This window comes from Saccopteryx bilineata, chromosome 12 (genome assembly GCF_036850765.1).
Source record: "Saccopteryx bilineata isolate mSacBil1 chromosome 12, mSacBil1_pri_phased_curated, whole genome shotgun sequence".
NCBI classification, from domain to species: Eukaryota; Metazoa; Chordata; class Mammalia; order Chiroptera; family Emballonuridae; genus Saccopteryx; species Saccopteryx bilineata.
Window position 1 is genome coordinate 4,656,263 of NC_089501.1, and position 25,922 is coordinate 4,682,184.

The following is a 25,922-nucleotide window of genomic DNA, read 5'->3' on the forward strand; positions in this document are numbered from 1 at the left end:
CACCACCAGACCTGGCTAGGTACTATTACTTCCCTCCATTTTCCAGATTGCGAGGTTAAGCAACTACTTTGACATTATACAGTCCCGCAACTTGAAGTAGTAAATCCTCTTAGCACTAAGCAGTCGTCCTTCTTATTGTCACGTAATAGAAGCGCTGAAATCTCAAGGGGTTCCACAAATGTGGTTCGGTAAATTGCTGAAAGTAGATGCCTGTCCCACCGGGGTTCATCCACACGAAGCCTCAACCCGCCTTTCTCATCAAGAGATCCGCACACTCCCCGCCTCCAGCCCTCGTCCAGGCTCCTCCCATTCCCACACCTCGGCATTTCTACGCATGCGTTGCGGGGAGGAACGGGCGCTGGCCCAGGGACCGACCTGCGCCGGGGGACCTCCCTGCCCGCCGCTCGCCAGGTCCTGCCCCGCCCCTCTCGGCCCCGCCCCACCCCGCCTCCTCCGTCGAGAACGCCGCTGCCTTGGTAAAACTGGAAAATGAGATGAATCCCTGCAGCTGTTATTGTCTCCAGCGCTAATCACAGGTGCTTTGGGTCTGGCCAGAAGTCACCTTCCCTGCTCCCACTCCCAACTTATTCCCTGGCCCACTCCCTGGATCGCCCATCAGTGACCTGGCTCTACAGCGGGTGACCCAGGTAGGTAGTTTGTGTACGGTTGCCATGGAGCCGTTGGCAGGCCCGGTGGGGCCAACCGCCAGGGTGAAGATGCTGAAGCACCTGGACTGGTGGAGGAGGGGGCATTGCTGGGATTAGGGGAGCCGCTATCCGCGCGGGATGTGAGGCGTCCCCCGCCGGCTCACCGGGGACCCCTTTCTGCTGTCGCAGCTCTTTCTGTTCCCGGATGGGGAAAAGAGACAATGAGAGTGCTGTACATACTCTCAAAGTTGGGCCCCTATTGTCTTCTATAACTGAGCATTTAGCCAAGTGTGCAGAAACAGAGACTTAATATTTGTTGAATGAGAGAATAGTAGACTAAGGGTCTTTGTCTAGGCACGCAGTGACCCGGCCAAGGTCACACAAATTGTATCTGGGCTCCTCAATTCAACAGATGGAGACTTGATGAATAAGTGTATGTGTAACAGTATACATTAAAATATATCATATGTACATATAATGCCTTTTATCACCCATTCCCACAAGTATCACAGGATGTCTTCCATCTCACCCTGATTTGAAATTACTTTAACTTGGTAGAAAAGCGAATACCATTCTGTTTGTGTCCTATTGGAAATCTATTAATCTGATTAGTTGTTGATTTAGCATAGCTGATATGCAATATTAAAATATTTAATAAAATGCTTGTGTTCATAAAGGAAAACACCCCTCATTTAAATGTAAAACTTATAAAAGTGTATGAAAGTGCTGAACAAATGTCATTTCTTTTCTTTTGCAAAATTTTTTTAATGAAGTTTTTCATTCATGGGATAAATGTTTGCTGTATTCTTTTATAGCATGTTTTTTAAGGGCCAGGCAACTATGCTAAAGCACTTTATGTGAATTATGTCAATTAATTCTCAGAATAATTCTATGAAGCAATTACTATTATTACCTATACTATATAGATGAGGAAACTGAGGCTGAGAGGTGTTAGAAGCCCTGCCCTAGGTTACATACCTTTTGTCAGAGTATCTGAATCCTTACTCCAGCATCTAAGCACTTAGCCACTGCCTCTTTGGATGCTCATATTAACATAAAGGTAATTCAAAATCAAGTAAGGGTCCTGAGTGTTTGATTTGCAGGGAAAAGAGTATGGAGATGACCAGTCTTTCCCCTGTTGCAGTGTTGCATACAGCAAGAAAGCTCTGATTCAGGTGACTGTTAGCTGCAAAAGTGAAGACATGTCTTCATAATTAGGTCTAAACTTATAAATGATGACTTGAAATTTTTCTACCAACCAATAAGAAATATTTTGTTTAAAATGGTCTCCAGTTTCAGATTTCCTACCGCTGATGGTATTTACTCTCTAGAAGTCCTGTGGACACCATAAACTCAGGACAGTGATGCAAGACAGACTTAGCCATTTTTCTCTTTCCCTTCAAAATCTACTTCTCCTGTTTTCTTTTAAAAGGTCCCCTTGCCCTCCTGCTCCCTACATTTGCATCCCCAGTGTCACCTCTGCCTCCTTCCTGTTTTCTTAGATACCAACTCCTGCTGATTCTTTGGCTCTTGGTGCTCTTCACTAGTTCTCCTCTCTCTTCTTACCTCTATTTCACTTTCACTGCTATATTTTGGGCTTTCAATAACTTATCTACTGATTACAACATTTATCAAGTCTTACTCCATGCCAGGTGACTCAAAGGAAGGCAAGAAGGGAAAAGGGGGCTACATTTGATCTCATATGAGCGCATGGCATCAAGAATCAAATGCCTTTGAAATGAAGTCCAATATGTTTTTATAATCCACTGTAACAACATGGCTCCAACTAAGGAAGCCATTCTATTTCTGTCTGGATATTTCCTAGCTCAGGTTTGTATTTGAAAGTGGAATCCAGCGATTGTGTGCGATGGTTGACCTTCAGCTATGCCTCACATGAAGAGCTGGGGCTCAGAGCCTGATGGAGCAGCATCAGTTACAGAGGCACAGTGGAAGGGTGTACTGACAGATACCAACCCGGGACCTTGTGGAGTATGGAGGACAGACATCTCACTGAGGCTGGGAGGGCAAGAGGCATGTCCAGAAAAGCGTTCATGAGGACCTCTAAGAGATTGCTGGGTGATATATAAGAACCACCTGATTCTGTCCTTTCTAGTTTTTATTCCCTTCTTTTCATCTTGCCAGTTCCTGCCAGATAACATCATGCCTCAAAATCTCTTAATTTTATCATCAGCTATTATTTAATTTCTTGACCTGCCATTCAGCTCTGTCTCTGGTCCCACTCCAGTCTTTGTTTCCAGAGCTCCTTCTTATCCAGCACACACCTCATAAGTTCTTGATACTCTGCCTTGGCTTACTCATTGCCTTTGCTATAAATTCCTTCTCTACTCCAGCCCCAAAGTCAGCCATTGCCATTTTTCCAGAACCCAGATCAGTTATCACCTCTTCCAGGAAGTCTGCCTAACACCTTCTCCCAAACAGAAGACCATTTCTCTTTTGTAATCACATGGTGGTGGTTTATCATTTTAAATTGCCCTCATCAGTTTCTTACCTTGCATTAAAATCATTTGGATTCAAATGGGCTGATACTCAGCTGGTACACACCAAGAAGCCCACTCCAGTTGTAAGAATACTGGCCTCTCTCTATGTTGGTGATGTGCAAATAGCTGCAGCCCTGATGCCTCTGAGTGCCCTCCCCCACCACCCCATCTACTAGGTACTAGTTTGAATATGATCTCTGGATATATATCACAGGGTTGTTTTGTTTGTTTATTTGTTTGTTTTTGCTATTGCTTAAGATTGTTCACCTCACAGAATTGTTGTGGGGAATAATTGAGACGATGTACTCTGGAGTACTTAGCATAGTGCGTGGAGTACTTAGCATTAGTGGTCCTTCTTGTCCAACAGTGAAGATAGTATTTATTCCCATCTTTGTTTCCAGTGATCCAAGCAGAGGGCTGTGCACATAGGAAACAGTTAATGAGTTCTAGCTGAATAAATTTATTGCAGTTGTCAGGAGAATTCTTGTAAAGTTAAAATTTCTGTGATACAATTATATAGCACTTTAAAGAGACAAGCTTTCAAACTCTGTGTGGTTGTTTTTCAGTTTACAAAAACCATTTATAATAAGAACTTTTAACCTAACAGATAAAGAAAAAAATCTTCACTGCACCCCCCAAAAAACCAACTTCTCAGTTCACTTGTGTTATTGAACATTTCCAAATTTGATTTAATTAATAATATATTCATTTAATATAATAATAGATTAACTATGCCATTCTACATTATTAAAACAGTTCTTCACAATGTAACTGTTAAAGTAAGATTTGGGGGTAAAGGAGAAGAAAGGTGAAAAAGTTGTATTAGAATTTGAGGTAAAAATTAGAGATACAAATTGGCCCTGGCCAGTTGACTCAGTGGTAGAGCATCAGCCCAGCTTGTGGATGTCCCAGGTTCCGTTCCTGGTCAGGGCACACAGGAGAGGTGCCCATCTGCCTCTCCACCCTTCTCCCTCTTGCTTCTCTGTCTCTCTCACTCTCTCTTCCCCTCCTGCAGCCATGGCTTGATTGGAGCGAGTTGGCCCTGGGTGGTAAGGATGGCTCCATGGCCTCCACTTCAGGCACTGAGAAGAGCTCAGTTGCTGAACAACAGAGCAATGCCCCAAACAGGCAGAGCATGGCCCCCTAGTGGGATTGCCAGGTGGATACTGGTCCAGATACATGTGGGAGTCTGTCTCTGCCTTCCCTCCTTTCACTGAATTAAAAAAAAATTGGGGACAAAAATTTTAGAGTCCTTTATTTGCATTATTTCCACCAGTGTTTGATCCGACTAAACTCCTGTGTGCCCAAATAATTTAGACTTCCTAGAATTTGACTTGAGTAAATGTTACTGCTTACTCTATGGAAGAGTATAGTTTTTAATACAAACTAATGTAGCCAGGGAGAACCTTAGTTGGGAATAATGGTCCATTATTATTCATCCAAAGCCCTTTCTCTCACCTTTATTAGGTTTGTCAGATCACTTTTGGACATTGCTAGACTTACTAGTGATGTGTGGGGCCAAGGGAGTCACAAACCTGATTTGGGTTCTGGAATAAACTTGTTCATTGTACTAAAGCTTTTCTCATTAAGTGCAATAATTTCTTATTGCTACAGGCCTTTCAAAAACAACCAGCCTGCCATGCACTTAAGTTAGATATGTGGGAATGAATTTATATTATTATGCATCTAAAAATAATCTGCATTTATATTCAGTACACTTTATACATACTTTTAATAATTATCATTGAATATTTTTAATAAAGAACCAATCATATCATATCATATATTAGAAGTAAAATGTATCAAGCCTGTCATATAGTCTGTTGTTTTCATTTACGTAGTGATTTTGGAGACCTTGCTTATGTTTAAACTCTTACATCAAAAATCCCTAGGGCTTGACCTGTGGTGGTGCAGTGGACTGTCAACCTGGAGTGCTGAGGTCACTGGTTTGAAACCCTGGGCTTGCCCGGTCAAGGCACATATGAGAAGCAATCAATGAACAATTAAAGAGAAGCAACTATGAGCTGATAATTCTTGCTCCCCCCACCTCTTCTCTCTGTAAAATCAATAAGTAAAATATATATATTTTAAATCCTAGGATAGTATTGCTTATTTAGTAATTTTTTGTACTGTTTTTCCTCGACCCATGACCTTTCCATATGAAAGGAATGGGCAGAACTAAACACAAGTTCTGTTATCTGTTGTTATATAACAATTTGAGGTATAAAATCATGACATAGTAAATCTTTATCTAAGAAATCACTTGTTGATTCTACTTATGGAAATAGAGTCTTTTTAGCTTCCTTTGGCATATCACCAATTTTTTCTTTTTGGCAGATTATTCTAAAATTGGGCAGCTGAAACATGAATAATTTTCAGACCATTGTCTCCCTAGAAATATAACATTTTCAGGGAATTAGAGGGATTTTGCGTTTTTTTAAAATGAACACCTAGTACCATGTACTAATTAGAAATAAATCTTTAAAATCTGGACTGTTTAAAGTTTAGAGCTGTCAGAGGTGTCTCGCCAAGTTAACCATGTCTCCATTGGACACACCAGCGCTTAAGAAGGATCTGCATTCTCCAGGCCCTTGTGCATGATTTGAACTCTTTAACTGAGGATAGGTGGCCTGGGAAGGGATCTTTCGATGATATCGATATTTGGCATTTATTCATATAGGACATTCTCTCACATTGAAGATGATTTTAATCAATTCATTTAAATATATGGGCAAATTTCGGGTTAAAGCTTTCTCTTAATTTACAAATTACACTTATAAAAGCAAATATAGTTTGGAAATGGACCCCATCTATCTAAATTTAACCTTTTGCTAGCATTTTGTGTGGAGGGCAGGAGAAATGAAAACCCAGTGTTTTTTGGGGAGGTGGGGGTGGTGGAGGATATGAGGTGATTTTCTCTTAGTCCATCTTCTTTCATTCTGTGTCTCCCCCCAGCATGTCGCTGTCCTCAATCACATGTATTCCCACAGGCATAACTCCACCCATCAACTCATATCTTTGAAAGCACATCTCCCATCCTGATCATCTAACTGTAACTGTTGGGTATATATATATTTTAAATTTATCAAGTTTAATGTAGAGGACAGTTTAAACATGTATGGATGGGTGTAAGCACCCTTTTCTAAACTACTGGATGAAAATAGTTGATAATTTGTACCATATATTTGTAAGGTGTGATGTCGAGCTGAAGAACATTTTACTTTAAAAAGAAAGATGCTGTCTCCAAATAATAAAAAGTTAGAAAAGCTGGATCCATTTTATCGACCTTTGGTGGCCAAGCAGAAGACCAGCGCAGAAATTATAAGTGAAGCACGAAATGCATTGAGAACAGTTAGGACCCAAAGACCACTGACACCACAGGAAAACCAGAGGACACTGTTTGGACCTGCATCTTCAAGGACACCAGAAAATAGACCCCCTTCCTCCTTCAGGTATGTGACATTTCTCTTGGCTGTACATTCAGTTATGTAATGACATTTTCCCTTTGACTTCTGCTAATTATACCAATTATAGTTCTTGTATCTGTTCAGGGTTCCCAATACTAATTCCAGACCTTGGGTCCAAGAAGTTGGTTTGCAATGGTAATAATGGTTGTCATATCTACTTTGTAAAATACTATGAACAAAGCTTTAAAAAAATCATATGCATTTCTTCTTTTCATTATTCAGTAGTTTCAATTCTCCTAAAAGCCATAAAAGAAGACTTATTAATAAAATATTTTAAGTACTATAATTTTTAAATATTTCTTCTTCCTTAAGACTTATGCATTTGAATGCTTTTGTTTTGGGCTAGAGTTAACTCATACCTACTAGAAATAAAAAACGATTCTTCACAAACTGACCTTTCTGTTCTATCTCCTGTGCTAGCCTCCATGCCTCCAGTTTTGAGTCATCTGATTTCAGGCCCATTTCTGGCATACGTCTCAGCCCACTGGAGCTTGTGAGTACCTGAGAATATCACGACTGCTGTGAAATAGAATTGGTCAAAAACACTTGGAATCAGCACTTATGCATGCTAAGAAAATGATCACATAGACCTAAATGTACCAATAATTTAATATGAAAACAAATTCTTTTATACTTTTTCAAATATAATGGTATCTAATAAAACATTTCTACTTACCTATAGGTTAATAATAAAGACTTTTAGAAATACAGAGTAACCTAGTAGACAAAATGTTTTGGCCCTGGCCAGTTGACTCAGTGGTGGAGTGTTGTAGGCTCAGTATGTAGATGTCCTGGGTTTGATTCCCTATCAGGGTACACAGGAGAAGAGACCTCCTCCTCCCCCTTCTCTCTCTCTCTCTCTCTCTCTCTCTCTCTTTCTCTTCCCCTCCCACAGCCATGGCTCGATTAGTTTGAGGATGGCTCTGTGGAGCCTCTGCCAGCATGGCCCAAGATGGGCAGAGCATCGGCCCAAGACGGGGTCACCAGGTGAATCCCGGTCAGGGTGCATGCGGGAGTCTCTCTATCTCCCATCCTCTCACTTGGAAAAGAAAAAAAATAAAATGTTTCACAGTATTTTTAAAAAATTCAAAAAGTTATGCATATATATTATTTTATTTTTAATAGTTATATACAAATAAATACATGTACCTAGGAGTCAAAGATTTGCTACCACAAAAGCTCCAGCAGTCTCCTGTTCCCTTATTCTTCATTCTCCCCTCCCCAGTGGCTCTCACTTTAAACGCTTTTGGCACATTTTTTTGGTATTTCAATCCAAATTTCTAAATAACACAGTGTTTTGCTGCTCTCTGACTTATGAGCTGGAGGAAGTAGCTAATGACATCACATTAAGGAAGATGAAGATTTTTCTCTTGTCTATCCTCCCCAAGCCTCTCCCAACACATTCACCCTTTCTATCCCCATTGCTACTCCCAATATAGACATATCATAATTTTGGTTAGATCCTTTTTCTCTGATTACATAAACCCTGATTGCAGCTGTGCCTTGAACTGGTAATGATTAATGAAGATCACTCCTTCCCTGCACCACTTTTTGTTTTCCCTGGCATTAATAATTGCCTTCCTTTTATAATTTTGTATTATTACTATTTCAACCCAAATCCTTCCCCAGTGCTCCAGATCTCCTTTGTATATTCAGGCATATGAGGTATTCTGTTGATTCAGCTCCTTGGAGAGTTTTCCAGCCTGCGTCCTGGACCACTTGCCCCGGCCACCCAGCACAGAGCCAGCTTTTCCCTCCTGTGCTGGAACTCCTTTTCCCTGGACCCGAAGTCCTTCTCTGTTTTGATTTCTTCTTGCTGTGGTGGAGCTCTCCCTCCAATAACTTCTTGAGAAAAGGGGTGTATGGGAAGTAAATTATTTGAGATTTTGATTGCTGATTTTTCTGTCTAGAAGTATGTGGAATATTTTTTTGTTCTTAGTGTTAGAAATTGTATGATAATGGGCCTTTGTGTTAGTTCATTTACATACATCCTACTGGGCACTTTCAATGAGGAATCTCATGCCTTCCACTCTGGGAAATGCCCTTAGATTATTTTGATATGTCTTCCCCCCTTTTTTCGTCTGTTTGTTCTTTCTGGAATTTATTATTTGGATGTGGGATCCCCTGGACTGGCACTTTAATTTTCTTATTGTCTCTTTTATGTATCTTTTTTTTTTAGAAGAGATGTTGTATTCTAATCCTTTTGTTGAGTTCATTTCTGCTGTCATATTGTTAATATCTTTTTTTTTTTTTTTTTTTTTTTTTCATTTTTCTGAAGCTGGAAACAGGGAGAGACAGTCAGACAGACTCCCGCATGCGCCCGACCGGGATCCACCCGGCACGCCCACCAGGGGCGGTGCTCTGCCCCCCAGGGGGCGATGCTCTGCCCATCCTGGGCGTCGCCATATTGCGACCAGAGCCACTCTAGCGCCTGAGGCAGAGGCCACAGAGCCATCCCCAGCGCCCGGGCTATCTTTGCTCCAATGGAGCCTTGGCTGCGGGAGGGGAAGAGAGAGACAGAGAGGAAAGCGCGGCGGAGGGGTGGAGAAGCAAATGGGCGCTTCTCCTATGTGCCCTGGCCGGGAATCGAACCCGGGTCCTCCGCACGCTAGGCCGACGCTCTACCGCTGAGCCAACCGGCCAGGGCATATTGTTAATATCTAAGAGCTTCCCCCCTTTAAATTATCATAGATAGATGTATAGATAGATAGATATAGCATTCAGTTCTTATTTCATGGTTGTAGCCTCTTATTTGCACATATTAATAATAGTTTTTATTTTTCAATTATTTTTTTCTCCCTTTAAAATTTCTGTTGCATGTGTGTGTGTGTGTATGTGTGTATGGCTTAAACACCTGAAATTTATTCTCACAGTTCTGAAGATTAGAAGTCTGAGATCAAGGTGGCAGCTGGGCTGATAACTTCTGAGGACTTTCTGCTTAACATGTGAATGGCCACCTTTTCCCTGTGTCTTCACATGGTCTTTCCTCTGTGCCTAACAAGACACATTTTTCTGTTTATTTGGGTCGCTGTTTTTCATATCAGAGGCCCTCCTCTGATAGCTCATGCTGCTTGTTTGGCTGTCCTTAATGGAGAGTGCGAGCATATAGAATGGGTTGGTCAACCATAAATGATATCTACCCACACCTAAATTTAGAGGGGAAGGGTCAGGCTGGGCTGTGTTTTTTATGAAACTCTCAATAACAGTATTTTTAGGGCTTCACTGTGGGCTAGGTAACTTTCTCTAGAAGTATTTTCTAAGCTCTTGCCTGGAGGATAAAGTATACTCTAAGCTCTTACCTATTGCTAACTTCCAGGAGCCCGGTTGAGGAAAAATGTTGGAATAACTAACATTCATATTTTATTGTTCCATTAGTATCTTTGCTTACAAAAAGCACTCTGACTCTCAATTTTGCCTGGTTAGCCTGATTCAGAGATTCTCTGTGCTACCTTCTTGAAAGAAAAAACCTTCCATCTACTCCTGGGTTCAGTAGCCTGGTTGCTTCGAGCCAGGAGGGAAGGAGTTACACAGACTTGCAGCCAATCCTTCTTATTTTACGTACCTCTGCCCCAGGCCTCTACTATAAGAATTCCTTAGACATTTCTGGAATTGGAATATCACTCAAGCTGCTTCTCAATTTTTTTAATCTTTATTGATTTTAGAGAAAGAGGAAGTAAGAGAGACAGAGACAGGAACATTGATCTTTCCCTGTCTGTGCCCTGACCGGGGATCAAACTGGCAACCTCTGGGCTTCTAGACGATGCTCTAACCAACTGAGTCATCCAAATGCCTCTGTGGGAAAGATTATACTTGTTCTCATATTGCAGATGACAAAAATAAGTTTCCAAAATAGTACTTATGAACCAAAGCAAAATAAATATTTTGCCAGCCATTGGCAAAATATGACCTATGGCTTCTTACATCTACAGCCTTGGAGACCACTTGGGTTTTGAACCAGCTACAATAAGAGGACCCTTGGTTTGGTAGCCCAATGGTCCACCTGGTTGTAGAATGGTTCTCTAGTCTATGATTCTGTCATTTGCCGCCTATAAATTAGTTTTAATATTATTGTAGTTTGGGGGGACTTACTCAATTTCTGCCTACTCTTTCCTGAAAAAATCTATTTCTAGAGCTAACCTAGTCCTTGTCAAAAACTGGTACAGTTCTGAGACTGCACAGGTGTTAGACAAAGATAATGTTGGCATTGGCCTCTGTTTAGAGTCATTGCTATTATACTTCTTTACTGCAGAATGGTTGGATACTATGTGCAAAGTAAAAATGAGCTTAGAAATCCCCATGTTAAGTTAAATAACTCCTTTAGTTTGAAATATTTTTGTTATAGCAGCTTATGTGAGGGTCTTAAGTATATTTTATTTTGAACAATAATTAAAGTTTAGAACTCCCAGTCAAAAAATTCTGGAGATGGCCTCATACTACCTGCCTGTCCACCTTCTTTCCTCCTTTCCACTTCACCTTTTAATGAACTATTTGACTCTGGTATCCACTAAATTGGCAAAGGGAGGAGAGGAGCAGAAATAAGAGGGAGGGTAGATAAAGGAGTAAGGTTGGTGTGGGGCATCTCTTAGGGAACAAACTTGCTAAAATAATTTGTGAAGGCCTAACTAATTGAATTTTTAGTACTTTTTGTATCTGGGACACTTTCTCATGTCAGTTTACCCTTTAATAATTCTTCAACCAGCAGTTAGACAGGGAAGAAGAACCCAGAGAACAACTCATTCCTGCTCCTAGGTTATCATATCAGCTCAACGCTGTTTTTGTACACCTACCCTTCTCCCCTGTTCTCCCCATGTTTGGCCGTGGGCTGGCTGCACTCAGAAATGACCTGGGCATCACAGAATGATGGGAAAACTGATGCTCATGGTCTTGACCCCTCAGACTTTGGCTGGCTGGTCTGACTAGCTCACCAGGGTTCCCATTAATACGTATAATCTTGAGAGACAGGGGAAAGCCCTGCAGTTTACAGTACTCCATTAACATTTCCATCTACTGGCTATGTAGGAATGCTCAGGTATATCTTTCTTTCTTCTTAGCAGTCCCCTACCTTTCCCCACAGCTCTGAGATGTGGGGCTGTGTGTGGTAGTGGTTATCCCCATTTGCATGCAGAGGCTGTAATTGGCTGGTATTCAGATTTATATACATAGGAGCAGCTGCTCTCATGCTTTGGATAGTATAAAGTAGGAAAAAGGAAAAGACATGCGACCATGTGAATAAATAGGGAATTTTGTCTTTCTTTATGATCATTGTCACAACATAATTTTCCAGGTATTTTTATTAAACTTTTTATTGACATACAGAAAAGACATAGATCCTAAGAGTGCAGCTTGATAAACTTATACAAATACAACACACTCAGTAACCAGCATTCAAAAGAAAAAGATCATTATCAGCACTACAGACAGCACCTCCCCCAGTGACTACTGTCCTGACTTCTCACAGCAGCGATGAGCCATTATTTTTATATTTTGTAGGAACCAACCTCAAAGTATTTGACAAATAAAACAAAATTTTATATATATATATATGTATATATATATATATATATTTATGCAAACAGTAACTAATTTTGCACTAGGAAACAAATGCCTTCTATCAAGGAACAGCTGAGGGGCTTTATCTTGCCATCCAGGGGTAATTCAGATATTCTCTTTTGGGTATAAATTAGCTTTGCAAAACTATATTTTCTCTTTTTATAAATTTTTTTTTGTATTTTTCTGAAGTTGGAAACGGGGAGGCAGTCAGACAGACTCGCACATGCGCCCAACTGGGATCCACCCGGCACGCCCTCCAGGGGGCGATGCTCTGCCCATCTGGGGCGTCGCTCTGTTGCAACCAGAGCCATTCTAGCGCCTGAGGTAGAGGCCATAGAGCCATCCTCAGTGCCCGGGCCAACTTTGCTCCAATGGAGCCTTGGCTGTGGGAGGGGAAGAGAGAGACAGAGAGGAAGGAGATGGGGAGGGGTGGAGAAGCAGATGGGCACTTCTCCTGTGTGCCCTGGCCGGGAATCGAATCCAGGATTCCTGCACACCAGGCCGATGCTCTACCACTGAGCCAACCGGCCAGGGCTTTTATAAAATTTTTTACTTAGTACCCAAAATATTTATAATAGTTAAGGAAGGCATTTATAAAAGAGAATATTTACTTTATCTGCATTATTATTATTATTATTTGGTAGACTTCTCAGTCTTTGTTTTATATTCAAGGTACCTGCAAAGTATAGGCGTTTTGAGATAAATAAAAAAAAATAACCTCATATCTACAGTCAATATTGAGTTTATCCTTATGTATCTTATCTTCCATAATTATATCTAAAGCACTTATTTTCCTGTTTTATGCTCTTAGCTTTTTTTGTTATTATTAGTTTCATGACCTAAGTCACATTCTAATGCATATTTTGCAACAAGTTAGGGAGAATAAAAAGTAAAGTGACTATTTATCAAGCAAATAAAGCAGATTACAGACAAATGAGTGCCATCTCCTTCAGAATAGACTCCTCTGAATTCAGGATCTTTTGCCAGCAAGGCTGTGTCAGAAGCTAGGACCTTGGCTTTGAAACTTAAAAGTTTGAACCAAACTTGGTAAATAAAGAGTGAATGAGTCGCCATGACAGTCATTGTATATGTTTCAGTGTCCCTGCAAGAAGGGGACTGCCGTCTCCATTTGATAGTTGGACAAGTTCAGAGAGGTAAATGGCCTGCCCGATCCACATAACCAGTAAGGGGATTCCACTCTCAATCAGTTTGATCCCAAAGTCGTTTATTCTTCCTCTATATTATGCTAATTGTTTATTTATCATTTTTCTAACTGTGTTTAGAAGAATGTGTCTCTAAAGTCATAACTAATGTTTTTATGTGGTTTGTGAACCAATTTCAGATGCAAATGAAAAATAGGGTATAAAAATGTTTTGAGTGCACCCAAAACTAAAATAAAATAATATTGAATGTGAACTGTAATGCAAAAAGAAAACAAAAAAAATATGTTGTAAAATTATCATTATTGAGATAAGCAACTTCTTGGAAGGAAAACTCTCATATAGATTACATCATTCTCAATTTAGATGAGAAAATGTATGTTTAAAATTATGTCATATATGATAGATGACTTCACCCATTTCCAAATTATCTGACTTCAATCTCACACTGGAATTTTAAACAATTTTTATTGATTAAACCTGTTGGATTGAGAGGCAGTCATTTCACATTTTATGTAAGTGACTTGATGAACTTGAACTCGATTATTTCTAGTCAGAGAGCTACAAAGCACTTGCTTCCATAATACTGTCTTTTCACAGACAGATAATCATGTTAAAGTTGGAAGGAGGAAGGATGGACCACCAGGCAACGCTCCAAGTGGGAGTTGAGGCGTGTCAGCTGTGCTGGCCCTGCCAACTGGAGGCTGGACCGGGGGTGTTCTGGGTGGCACAGTGCTTGGTGCAGGCATTTTGAAAAGCCTTTAAGCAATTGGATTTTTTCCAATAGTGTTTCTTTTCTAAGGATATCTCCATAGAATTCTGGAGACATGGAAAATAAAACATGTTTATATCCTAAGTCCAAGACAACTTTTTGCTCTTATATTTTGTGACTTTAAATTATTTTTTTAAAAAAACAAACTTATATCATTTAAAAAAATACTTTCGGAGAGTCCAAAATGTGTAACGGTAGTATTTGTATTCCATATAGTCATTGACCCATACAGGTGCCCAATAAATGTTTTCTGATGCGAATTGAACCCCAAAATTTCCAAAATATGTTGAATATACTCTACCAAATTTTTAAGTGTCTTATACAGATACCTGTTTCCTAGCATGGCTAAATATGCTAAGCAGGAGAATAGAGTATTTAATATAATGTATTTGAAAAAAAAAAAACAATGAAAAAGTGTTATCTATATAACATGTTAAGTAAGATGAGTCAATAAGCCCTCGAGTCCAGGGGCCAGGATGAAGCCAGGCAGAAAGCCCTGTCTGTGTTCATCTGGATGCGTCCGGGTAGCTCAGGGTGGTGGTCTTATCTGAGATACAGAAACTCATGTCAATCATTTAAAAAAATCTCTTTCCAGAGACCGAAAGCTCCAGCATCTCCCACCACAGAGGAAGATCCCTGCCTTGCCCTTCCTGAGCTCTCAGTGGACCCCGCGCAGATTAGGAGAGTAAGCAGTGCCCGGGCGCGCTTGTTCCGGGCGGCCTCCCAGGGGCTTCTTCTGCCTGACAGCACCCTTCCTCCCGCTGAGCGTAAGGCCAAAGAACAATCTTTAAAATCGGGGGCAGGCATGTCTCTTGAGATAGTACACAAAAGCTATTTTATGTAATTTTTTCAAACTCCACATGATTTTTACATTAACTAAGACAGTTAATATTGTGAAAAAGCTGAGTAAGAAGTACTGTTCACATATTTTTCTGGGTGTTTATAAAGAATACCTAAATATCACAGTTTTTTAAAAAAAAACCATTACTTGGTAGAAAAGAATATTAGGATAAGTATTTTCTAATGAATGGGTTTATCTATATTTGATTAATGATTTTTAAATTAGTTTAAAAAGTTATTAATTTCATTTGGTATATTTAAAATTCATGTAATAATGGGAACTAAGCTTGGGTCTTTGAAAATATCTATCTGCCCCTCATGGGAAAATATAAGCAAAAGTAGAATGGGGGCTGTCCTGCTGTCACTGAACTGCTGGGTGGCTCCCTGGGGACCGGGAGGCTAAACACCTGGAACTCTAGGAGTGGCCCTGACAAGTGGAATCACTCCCTGTCCAGGGTATGCTAAGAGTTTTTCAAACTGCAGGACATGTCCCATTAGTGGGATGGCAATCAATTTAGTGGATCACACCAGCATTAAAAAAAAAAAAAATTGAAGTAGACTAGAATGTAATGGAAAATATCAGGATACACCACAGCCAGTAAAGCTAAGTATTGCTTCAAGAGACTACTTCAAAAAGAAGAAAGAAAGAGAGACAGAGAAAAAGAGAGAGAGACTACTTCAGACACATGTTTAGGGCCACAGTATAAATTTATTATATAGTACATTTATATTAAATCATACCATACAGTTATTATTACTCTGTGTAGTCAAAGAAGTTGGAAAACCACTTTATAGGACTGGCTCTTCTTCAGTCTAAGGCAGGGGTCGGGAACCTATGGCTCGTCAGCCAGATGTGGCTCTTTTGATGGCTGCATCTGGCTCGCAGACAAATCATTATAAAAAAATAATAACATTAAAAATATAAAATATTCTCATGTATTACAATCCATTAATTTCCTATCACTCATGTTCATGGTTGTGGGTGGCTGGAGCCAATCACAGCTGTCCTCTGGGACAACACCAAATTTTTATTGGATAATGCGTAATGTGCATGGATCATTGTGAGGTCAGGAAGTAAACTTCCCTCCTTTTAATCAAGTAGTCAGCTAGCTAATTGCAGAAACCCTTTTGACAAAGAAGATGGCTAAAAGAAAAAAAGATGAGAAGTACTTTTCAGCAGGAATTTGCCTTTGTGGAGAGAGCAAGTTCTGCAGTGTGTCTAATATGCAATGATAAAATTGCATCAATGAAACAGTCAAATATAAAGCGGCACTTCAACACATGCCTTAATACATTTGCATAGAAATATCCAGTGGGGGACAGCAGGAAGAAAGCATGTCAAGAGCTACTGTGCAGACTGCAAGCTAGTCAGCAACAACTCTGTGTTTGGACCAAACAAGGTGACTGGAATTCAGCTAGCTTTGCTGGTGCTTTAGCAATTGTGAGAAACGGAAAGCCATTCACAGATGGGGAGTATGACAAAACATTCATGCTTGATGTTGCCAATGAACTTTTTGATGACTTTTCAGATAAAGACAAGATAATCAAACGAATAAAAGATATGCCTCTGTCGTCAAGAACTGTTCACGATTGTACCATCATGATGGCAAATCAAATTGAGGCAACACAAGTGAAGGACGTAAATGCAGCACCATTCTTTTCTCTCATTTTGGATGAGTCAACAGACGTAAGCCATTTATCTCAGTTCAGCGTGATTGCAAGGTATGCTGTCCGTGACACACTACGTGAGGAAAGTTTTGCTGTTTTGCCTATGAAAGAGACAACAAGAGGGGAGGATTTATTCAAGTCTTTCACTGAGTTCGCTAAAGAAAAAAATCTACTGATGGATAAACTTATTTTGGTGTGTACTGATGGTGCTCCGTGCATGGTGGAGAAAAACAGAGGATTCATAGCGCTTCTCCGTGAACGTGAAAAGAGACCCATCCTAAATTTTCACTGCATCCTACATCAGGAGGTGCTTTGTGCTCAGATGTGTGGCGAGCGGCTTGGTGAGGTGATGTCGCTGGTCATTTGGGTGGTCAACTTTATTGTTCCCTGAGCTTTAAATGATTGCCAGTATAAAACACTGCTGGATGAAGTTGGGAATAATTATCCTGGTCTGCTTCTGCACAGCAATGTGCATTGGTTGTCAAGAGGGAAGGTGCTCAGCCATTTCGTGGCTTGTCTGAGCGAAATCTGGACTTCTCTTGAAATGAAAAATATCGAGCATCCTGAGTTAGCTAACGCTGAGTGGCTCCTGAAGTTCTACTATCTCGTGGAGATGACTGAGCATCTGAACCAGCTCAATGTGAAAATGCAAGGCCTTGGAAATACAGTCTTATCCCTTCAACAAGCAGTGTTTGTATTTGAAAACAAGCTGGAACTCCTCATCACCGAAATTGAAACAGGTCGTTTACTACACTTTGAAATATTGGGAGAGTTTAAAGATGCATGCACAGCAAGTGACCCTGCTCAACATCTTGATCTCCAGCAGCTAACAGGCTTCACATCTAGTCTCCTGCAGTCATTCAAAGTGCGCTTTGGAGAATTTCATGAGTGCACTCATCTTTTTAAGTTCATCACCCATCCACACGAGTGTTCAGTGGACAGCGCCAACCTGAGTTACATCCCCGGTGTCTCCATCAGAGATTTTGAGCTACAAACTGCTGACCTAAAGGCCTCAGACATGTGGGTGAATAAGTTCAAGTCACTGAATGAAGATTTGGAAAGACTTGCATGACAGCAAGCAGAGTTGGCGAGCAAACACAGTGGGGAAAAATGAAAAAACTTCAACTTGTGGACCAGCTGATTGTCAAAACTTGGAACGTGCTTCCCGTCACATACCACACACTGCAGCGTGTGAGTAGTGCTGTACTGACAATGTTTGGCTCTACATATGCATGTGAGCAGTCTTTCTCACATCTAAAGAACGTTAAGACCAACCTACCATCACGTTTAATGGATGGAAGTCTCAACGCCTGCATGAAGCTTAACCTCACCATGTATCAACCGGACTACAAAGCCATCAGCAAAACCATGCAGCACCAGAAGTCACAATAATGGTAAGAATTACTTTATTCATCACTGGTAGCAACAACATAACAACATTATTAAAAAGAATTCAGAGACTTATTGTACTTGAAAAGTGTTGGTCTTACATAAAAAACACACAGTTACTTGTATTTAGTGTTAAACATATTGTATGGCTCTCACGGAATTACATTTTAAAATATGTGGCGTTCATGGCTCTCTCAGCCAAAAAGGCTCCCAACCCCTGGTGTAAGGGGGGATGAAGAGGGCGGGGTCAGTAGTCCCAGAGAGGAAATAATCAGAGGATAGATGCCAAAGGTTACAAGCTGCCACCTGCAGACCCTTCTTATTTCACATACAAGCATTTTCTCCTAACCATTCACATTTTAATGTAGACCTCATGGAAGAGTTTAGATTTATTACTTTATATGAAAAATCAAGAGGTGTGGCAACTCTGGACCCCTTTCCTGTATAGCCCCTCCACAGGAATGACCCGTTAGCCCAGGAGATGCGATCCACTGTTCCCCATGCCCCCAGCCCACTCCGCTCATTTTCCTGTCTGGTTCCTGTGGTTTAAGCACTCCCTGACATAGCTGAAGAAGGAACCAAGGAGGAGAGTAAAGCTGGGCAGTACAGGCACACCACAGAGTGTCACTCACACCACGGAGATACTGCAGTAGACTACTGTCGTCTCAGTATCGATGGGGATACCAAAATTCCCTGTACCCCCTGGGATACCAAAATTCAAAGATGCTCAAGTCCCTTGTATAAAGGGACATAGTATTTGCATATCACCTGTGCATATCCTGTTGTATACCATAAATCGTTTCAAGATTACTTCTAACAGCTAATACAATGTAAATGCTATGCAAATAGTTGTCATACTGTATTATTTAGGGAATAATGAGAAGAAAAAAGTCTGTAGATGCACTGATCTAGGCCTAATAACCAAGTACACATCACCAACCATGTAACAGTTTTTCAGATTATTTTGGATTCAAGGTTGGTTGAATCTGTGGTTGCTGAAATCGCAGGGGTACAGGAACAACTGCATATCATTAGGCAACTCACTCTATCTTGGTGTCTGTCCAATTTGTTTCTTTTCTAACAGTTGGTCGATCAGATATTTATTGAGCCCCTGCTAAGTGCCAGGCACCATTCTAGGCCACCAGAGTCCTGTTCTCAAAGAACTTACAGTCCAGTGAGAGGGTAATAGACAATCAACAGGAAAACAAAGACACCAGATGACTTGGGTTCTGATGAGTGCTGTGAAGGAGGTAAGCAAGGTGACAGGATGCAGAGTGACGGTGACAGGAGGAATTTGCATGAGCGCATGGCTCTGGAAGGTGTTGTTGAGGGGGTGGCACCTGAGTTGAAATGTAAATGATGAGGAGAAGGCAGCCATGTAGAGATCTGTGGAGAAGTGCCACGCTGACTAGACAGCAGGGCCCGAGATGGGAGCAGTCTCCGGTGGTGGAGGCCCTGAAGGCCAGTGTTGCTGGAAGGTGGTTAAGAGCTGAGGACAAGGGCCACGCAGGGCCAGGCTTGCAGTGGAATGCCAGGGCAGGGCTTAAGCAAGGGAGAAGTATCACCCACCTTTGGTTTCTCAGCCGCCGCTGCACATTAACACCGCCTGTGGAACTTTCCAAACATTCCACGCTGGGACACCAGGTCAGACCAGGCCAGTCAGAAAGGATTGGTATCTGCAGGAGCAAAGTCCTGGACTACATGAGAGGAATGGGATCTGCAGCCTGAAGCTGGGAGTGAGGTCACATCTAGATAAGAACAGAGTCACATCTTATGAACAGGATGGCAACCCTAGTTCCTAAATGGTTCCTAGATGGTTTTGTTTCTCAACCCTAATGCTGCATCCATGTTTATGGATCTGATTCATGAGAACCCTGCCGCTTGCCGAGCTGGTCACGTCTTTGTAAAGGTAACCAAAGAGATGGCTCTTTCAACCGCCAGCCTCGTCTGTCCTCGGGGCTTCCCCGTGGCTTAGCTCCTCCCTTCTGTGCTTGGGGAGATGCCATCTGTGGTCTCCTGTCCCAGCACTGAAGCCATCCTCACGCTTCCAAGCTGCACTGAAGCATGTCTTTGCTGCGGTTACAACTTTTATCCACTCGGGTTTGCTGTTGCCTGTCACCATTTCCGTCACCTCTGAGAGCTGTGTCGGTACACAGGAAACAATGGCAATAAAAAGTCACTGTCGTTTTAAAAGCACACATCGGCCAATTAAAAAATTTATTTTAGAGCTCTAGCCTTGCAGTCATTGACATTTGTACAGGAGCCCCATGGGCTTATTTCTGAGACTCTGTTGTTTAGAAAAGGTGTTCTTTATTGGGTAATTGTAAAGACAACCTTGCGTGGAGAGAGAGGTGAGTCCCTCCCTTGGTGTGAAGTCATTAGCAGCTGACTGCCACAGGCAGGTCTGGAGGTGTGGTGACAGGTTCGGAATTTCTGATTTAAGAGAATGAAAGGGGAAGAGGTGTGTGTAGTCCTCTTCGTGGTACCAGCAGTTTAGTTGTTCTGTGTTCCAAGTGGGGTTTTGGCTGGAGGGGGCAGTGTTGCTAACACCTCTCCAGTTATTCAAGCTGGACAGAGACTCGGGGGTCATCTCTTCCTTCTCCCCCAGTCCTGTCATCCGCCATTGCCAGGCCATCCATGGGCCTCTGAAGTGGGCTTCCTAAATACTTCCTGGGCCTGCACTCTCCATCCCCACCGCTGCCTTTCTCACCTCTTGCCTTGTCCCTGTGCTTCTAGCCTTCCTGTCCTGCTCCGCCCTCTGCTCTGTGGCGGCTGCAGTGGGTCAGCATGAGGACCTGCTGCCCTTGGAGCAGCCGGTGGAAGCTGGGGCAGCCGAGCGCCCAGCCGCTGGCCGTGGGCAGTGGCCTTATCCCTTTATCCTAATGGACCATGAAAAGTCATCTTCTGTGAGTGTCCTAAGGGACTGGAGGTCAGGAACAAAAATCAGATTGCGTCACCTTTTCCTGAAAACTTGTGCCTAGAGGAATGTTTGCCAAACTGAGTTCCAGGGAACATTTTAGCAAAATATTAATAGCTTTTCCTTGGAAAATTGGTTCAGTGCTAAAATAAATCTGCCTACTTTCTCTCCGTCTTGGAGAATCGCAATACAATGAGCATATCTGAAGGGCTGGTAAAGCCATCTGGTAAAGAAACTCGTTTCACTTTGATTCAAGCCAGCATGTCACAAATTTGCTTGGCTGTGGAATCTGTCCTTTGGGGAACACAGTTTGGGAAACACTGATCTAGCACAGAAGTTGGTACACTTTTTTTTTAAAGATCCAGATAGTAAATATTTTAGACTTTGTAGGCCTTACAGTCTCTTTTCAACCTATTCACTCCACCATGATAGCGGGAAAGCAACCATAGACTGATTTATTATGGCCACTGAAATTTGAATTTCATATAATTATCATGTTACAAAATATATTTTTCTTTTTATTTTTACCCTCATCATTTAAACATATAAAAACCATTCTTAGTTTGCAGGCAATACCAGGAAGCAGCCAGACTTGGCGGTAGCTTGCTGACTCACGACCTAGGATGAAGTCCCTAGTCCTTGTGTGTGCAGCTCCGCTCTGCTCCGCCCCAGTCTCAGCCTCCAGGCCCTTCTCCGGGCTCTCCTCGGCCTTCCCGGCCCCATGGTCTGTGCACCAGCAATGTGGGACTCCTTGCATTTCCTTATACCACCCTTCCTGTCGTTTCAAGCCTCATGCGGGACTTGCTGTATCATTTGTTGGAAATGGGAATGCAGAGCTCTTTGTTCAAAAATAAATCAGAATTTCAAGATGGCAACAGCAAAAGCATTAAACCAGTGCGGGGCCCTTCTAAGCCTAGGGCCCTGCTTGGCTGTTCAGCTTTTACACACATGAAGCTGGTTCTGACACGGCTTTGGTTCCTTCTCAGAACTCCTTTTTGCCTCTGGTTAACCCTTCAGAATGCTGTGCAGGCTCCACCTCCTCTCTGAATCTTTCCCTGTCCAGCCCCAGCCCCTCAGGACACCCCGGCTTCTACCTCACTTACCTGGCTGGGGCCACTGCATTTCTTTCTTTACACACGCCTGCTTCTCTGTCTCCTCTACTAGACTGCACAACTTCAGTAGGTAAAGATGTTTTCTGTATTGTAGCCTGAGGGCCTAAAGCTGGGTCTAGTATAGAGTAGGTGCTAAGAAATAGCTGTGAAATGGCATTGTTCCTGCATGGTAATGCTACTGGTTGTAGAATCCTTTTGCAGTTCACCCATGATCCGTTACAAAATTAGTACAGTGTGCTGCAGATATTTGCCAGGGCAACACAGAGCACCATTACTCATGCTCAGTTTAACGGTGGAGAGCCATCAGGAGCAGAAGTGCGCAGCTCCTACTGTAGTAGTGACTGACAAGCTCACCCTAGTAGATTTTGAAGATAAAGGGGTGCACATGGTTGTGTTTCTCCCTCTAGAGCAGTGGCCCCATGCTGGCTGGGGCTTCTTCACCAGTGGACCATCGGCATCCGGAAGAGCACCTGGCCCACAGCAGTGGGTGCTGAATAAATATTTATGTAGTGAATGAATGAAAGAAAGAAATGCTAAAATATAGGCACAGGCTAAAGATGCTTTGTAGTCTAAAACAAAATGTGTGCTTTGTAATTCGATAGGAAAGATGTGTAAGGTAGCGTGGTGCTATGGAGAGAGCCCTGGACAAGGAGTCAGGATTCTTGAGTTCCATTAATAATAATGAAAGTAACTTCAGGTTTGGAGCGTGCTAGCACCATGTAAGGCACTTTAATTCTCACCACATTCCCAAGAGGTGGGGACCATTGAGGAAGGTGAGAGAAAGTTGCGTGGCCTGCCCAAGTCACACAGCCTAGACTTGACTCCAAGTCGGAGGAAACACAAAGCCTTCGCTCTTCCCACTGAACGGTCCTCCTCTCTCCGGACTTCCTCTGTGACCTTAAATTAATCACTTAAGCTTTTGGGTTCTCAATTTTCTCATCTGAAAAATGAAGGTTAGACTAGCCACCTCTATAGTTTCTTTCAACTTTGAAATTCAGAAATTCAGTGTGTTTTGAAGCAAAGAGCTTTGTCAGAGGAGTAGAGTCGGTGGTGTTTCATTGTTGGTGTTTTTGTTGTTGTTGGAGTTTTTTTGTTTTTGTTTTTGTTTTGATGTATTGGTTCAAGTACAGAAAAGGAAACCTTGAGTCATTTTGGAAAACCTTGCAAAAGAGTATTTTTCTGAGTTATGAAACTCATCCTGCCTTCCCCTTTGAAAAACATATTTTACTACAGACCATAGCAGCAGCAGCATAGATAAGCTACTCCTAATGTTAGCTGCTGATAAAGCAGTGGCGTTGTATAGAAGTCTAAGATTCTGCACTCATAAACAAGATGGATGTCTCAGTTCAGAGACTGGACATCTTTGTCTAGCTCTCTCCTCTTCTCATTCAGAAGGTCTTCTAGATAGGGCTTCCCACGCACCCCCGTGTTCACCACACAGCGACGGGCTGCCTGCGGCACCACCAGCCCCCGCCACCACCAGCCCCCGCCCCTCTGACACCTCTCCTCCTTTGCTCTCCCTCACACCCTCCACTCCTGCTGCTCCTTGAGTGTGTCAGGCAACTCCTGCCCAAGAGCCTCTGCATCTGCTTTTCCCTCTGCTGGAGACACCGTCCCTCATCATTTGAAGGCTGGGTGCCTCCCTTCCTTTAAGGATCTGTCTACCATGTCCACCCTACTCAAAATTGCTGCCTTCCCCCTTTCCCAGACCCTTTTGCCCTTCTCCACTTTTCTACTTTCGCTCTTTTCCATAGCACTTATTATCTTCCATACCTTATTTATTATAGTATATTGCTTGTTGTCTGTTTATACCTATTAGGATGTAAGCCCAATGAGGCCAGGGATGTTTGTTTTCTCACTGATGCATCCCAGGTGCCTAGGGCAGTACCTGACATCAGGGGGCACTCAATAAATAGTTGTTTTGAATCAAAAATTACTAACATGAAATAAGAGTTATTATTATGGGACACAGAGTATATAGTGGACTTAGGTAGTTCATAAACCTAAATTCAAGTGACTCCAACAAATAGAAACAAGATTATATTTATTTTTACCTGCTGAATTGATGATGCCAAGCTTAAAATAGTGGTGAGGTCTTACATGTTCAGAGAGGTTTTATCCATATAATTCCAGACTTGATTATGAGTAATAGGTAATTTTTAAATTGTGGAAATTCTTAGACTGAAAAAAATTTTAAGTATGGTGATTCCTAAAATAAGAAAGGCTTTGACAAAACATTTCCTTGATCGTTACAGAAAAGAAGACAGTGGAATCCAAAGAAAGAATTAAGATGGGGGACTCTATGGTGAAAATCAGTGGGATTTATTTAACAAAATCAAAGGCCATTGACCACATAAAGAGTCACCCACTTCAGCTAACTTATGATGGAGACTTCAGTGAAATCAAGGAGCAAGCACTGTTCCAAGGGGCAACACCCTTGCCATCTCATCTCGGAAGTGGCAGGTCAGTATTCTTTTAATTGAATTTTCTGATGCGGATAAAATTTTGTTTATTACCAGTTTGTTTTCTATCTTATATAGATGATTGGTTTGCATTTTTCTATTTTATATAAAGAAAATTTTAAGTTAATGATACATGAGTAAGAAAGATTTCTTCTCACAGCTGAATGTAGTTGATTTTACATCATTCCCCATTTAATCCTTAGGAAAACATTTATGCATACTTGCCAAACAGTGCTCTGATAGGACCATCAGAATAGAGCCTTCGCTTTGGCTGTACTGTTCGGCCCGCGCTGGAATGACAACTGATCATTATGTTTGTGTTACTTAGGACTTTTGCCTGTCCTGGAATCTCTTGTTACCTCCTTTTGAGTTAGTGCACTATTGTTTGCAAAAGAGCAGACACTTAATTTTATTCTCCAGTAGAAACTTGGATTAAAAAATTTATTTTGCAAATTAATAGTTAAAACAGGAGATTCCTATGGATTTCTGTTATCCATGATATCCCTCTACTAATCTCTCATAAAATGAATGATTAGGAATTCCTAAATGGGGCTTTTTCACCCCAATTCTCACCAACACATCATCTCCCTCCTTACTACCTGCCTACCTGGGAACCCTATACCATGTTCCTAGTTAGGGCTTTCTGGGGCTTTACCCAGAAAATTGAAGAGCCAATTTCCTGCCATGGGAAGGATTCGTTATGAAATGCTCACCATGTGGACCCTGTATTCTCTCAGCGGGTGCTCTCGTGAGGCGGTCTTGAGTGGTTGGGGGTGGGCGGAGCAGGCTCTGTCTTCTGGGCCCAGCCAGTGGTGATGCTAAGGTAGGCAGGAGACCTGGGACTGGACAAACAAGATTAAATTCTATGGTCCATCCTAAGACCAAGTACTTGTTGCCCTCACTTTAGATTTCAGGCCTGACCTTGGTTTGTACATGTTATGTGCTTAAAACTGTCCCCTGAACTGGCTGCTTGGCAGCTGGGTAGTCTAGCTGGACTGACCTTGTCTGCTGTCACAGCCCAAAGAGCATCGCACATTCGGGATTTATATTAAGCAACCGAGTAGTTCTTGTAATGGTGCTTTGCATACAGAATATTTTTTAAATTAAAGGAAAAATGAAATGTCTCCTTAAGTGAAAGAGAACAAACTTCAAATTGGGACTTTGGGAGTTGAACACAAAACATCAAACTGGCCATTGCAGCGTATCTTTGTATCTTTTCCAATCGGTAAGAAAAGGCAGCCAGAGAACTTGTGTTCTTTTCAGCACTGCAGTAAAAGGAAACATTTATCCTGCTGCACCCATCCCTGCCATAATTAACGTTGACCAGGAAAAAACAGACAAGAGCTGTTTTATTTTATTGTATTCTTTTTATTTTGCAAATCTTCAAATGTTGCAGAATAATCTGGCAAGCCAGATTCATTATGTCCTTTTCAGTCGGGG

General features: G+C 41.8%; 1 protein-coding gene across 3 annotated transcripts in view; it reads left to right on the forward strand.

Annotated features, from left to right (window-relative positions):
• Positions 1 to 459: 459 nt before the first annotated feature.
• The window catches only part of ARMC2 (armadillo repeat containing 2), a 139,243-nt gene continuing 113,780 nt past the window's right edge, over positions 460 to 25,922 (forward strand). The window contains exons 1-5 of one of the 3 annotated variants that reach the window (XM_066247950.1): positions 460 to 647; positions 6,338 to 6,597; positions 7,033 to 7,105; positions 14,690 to 14,861; positions 24,276 to 24,483. In XM_066247950.1, the coding sequence (XP_066104047.1) occupies positions 6,380 to 6,597; positions 7,033 to 7,105; positions 14,690 to 14,861; positions 24,276 to 24,483 (671 nt within the window). In that variant the 5' untranslated portion in view covers positions 460 to 647; positions 6,338 to 6,379. Of the gene's footprint in view, positions 648 to 6,337; positions 6,598 to 7,032; positions 7,106 to 14,689; positions 14,862 to 17,964; positions 17,997 to 24,275; positions 24,484 to 25,922 lie in introns of those variants that run through there. The other 2 variants (XM_066247951.1, XM_066247952.1) reach the window with 2 other exon arrangements.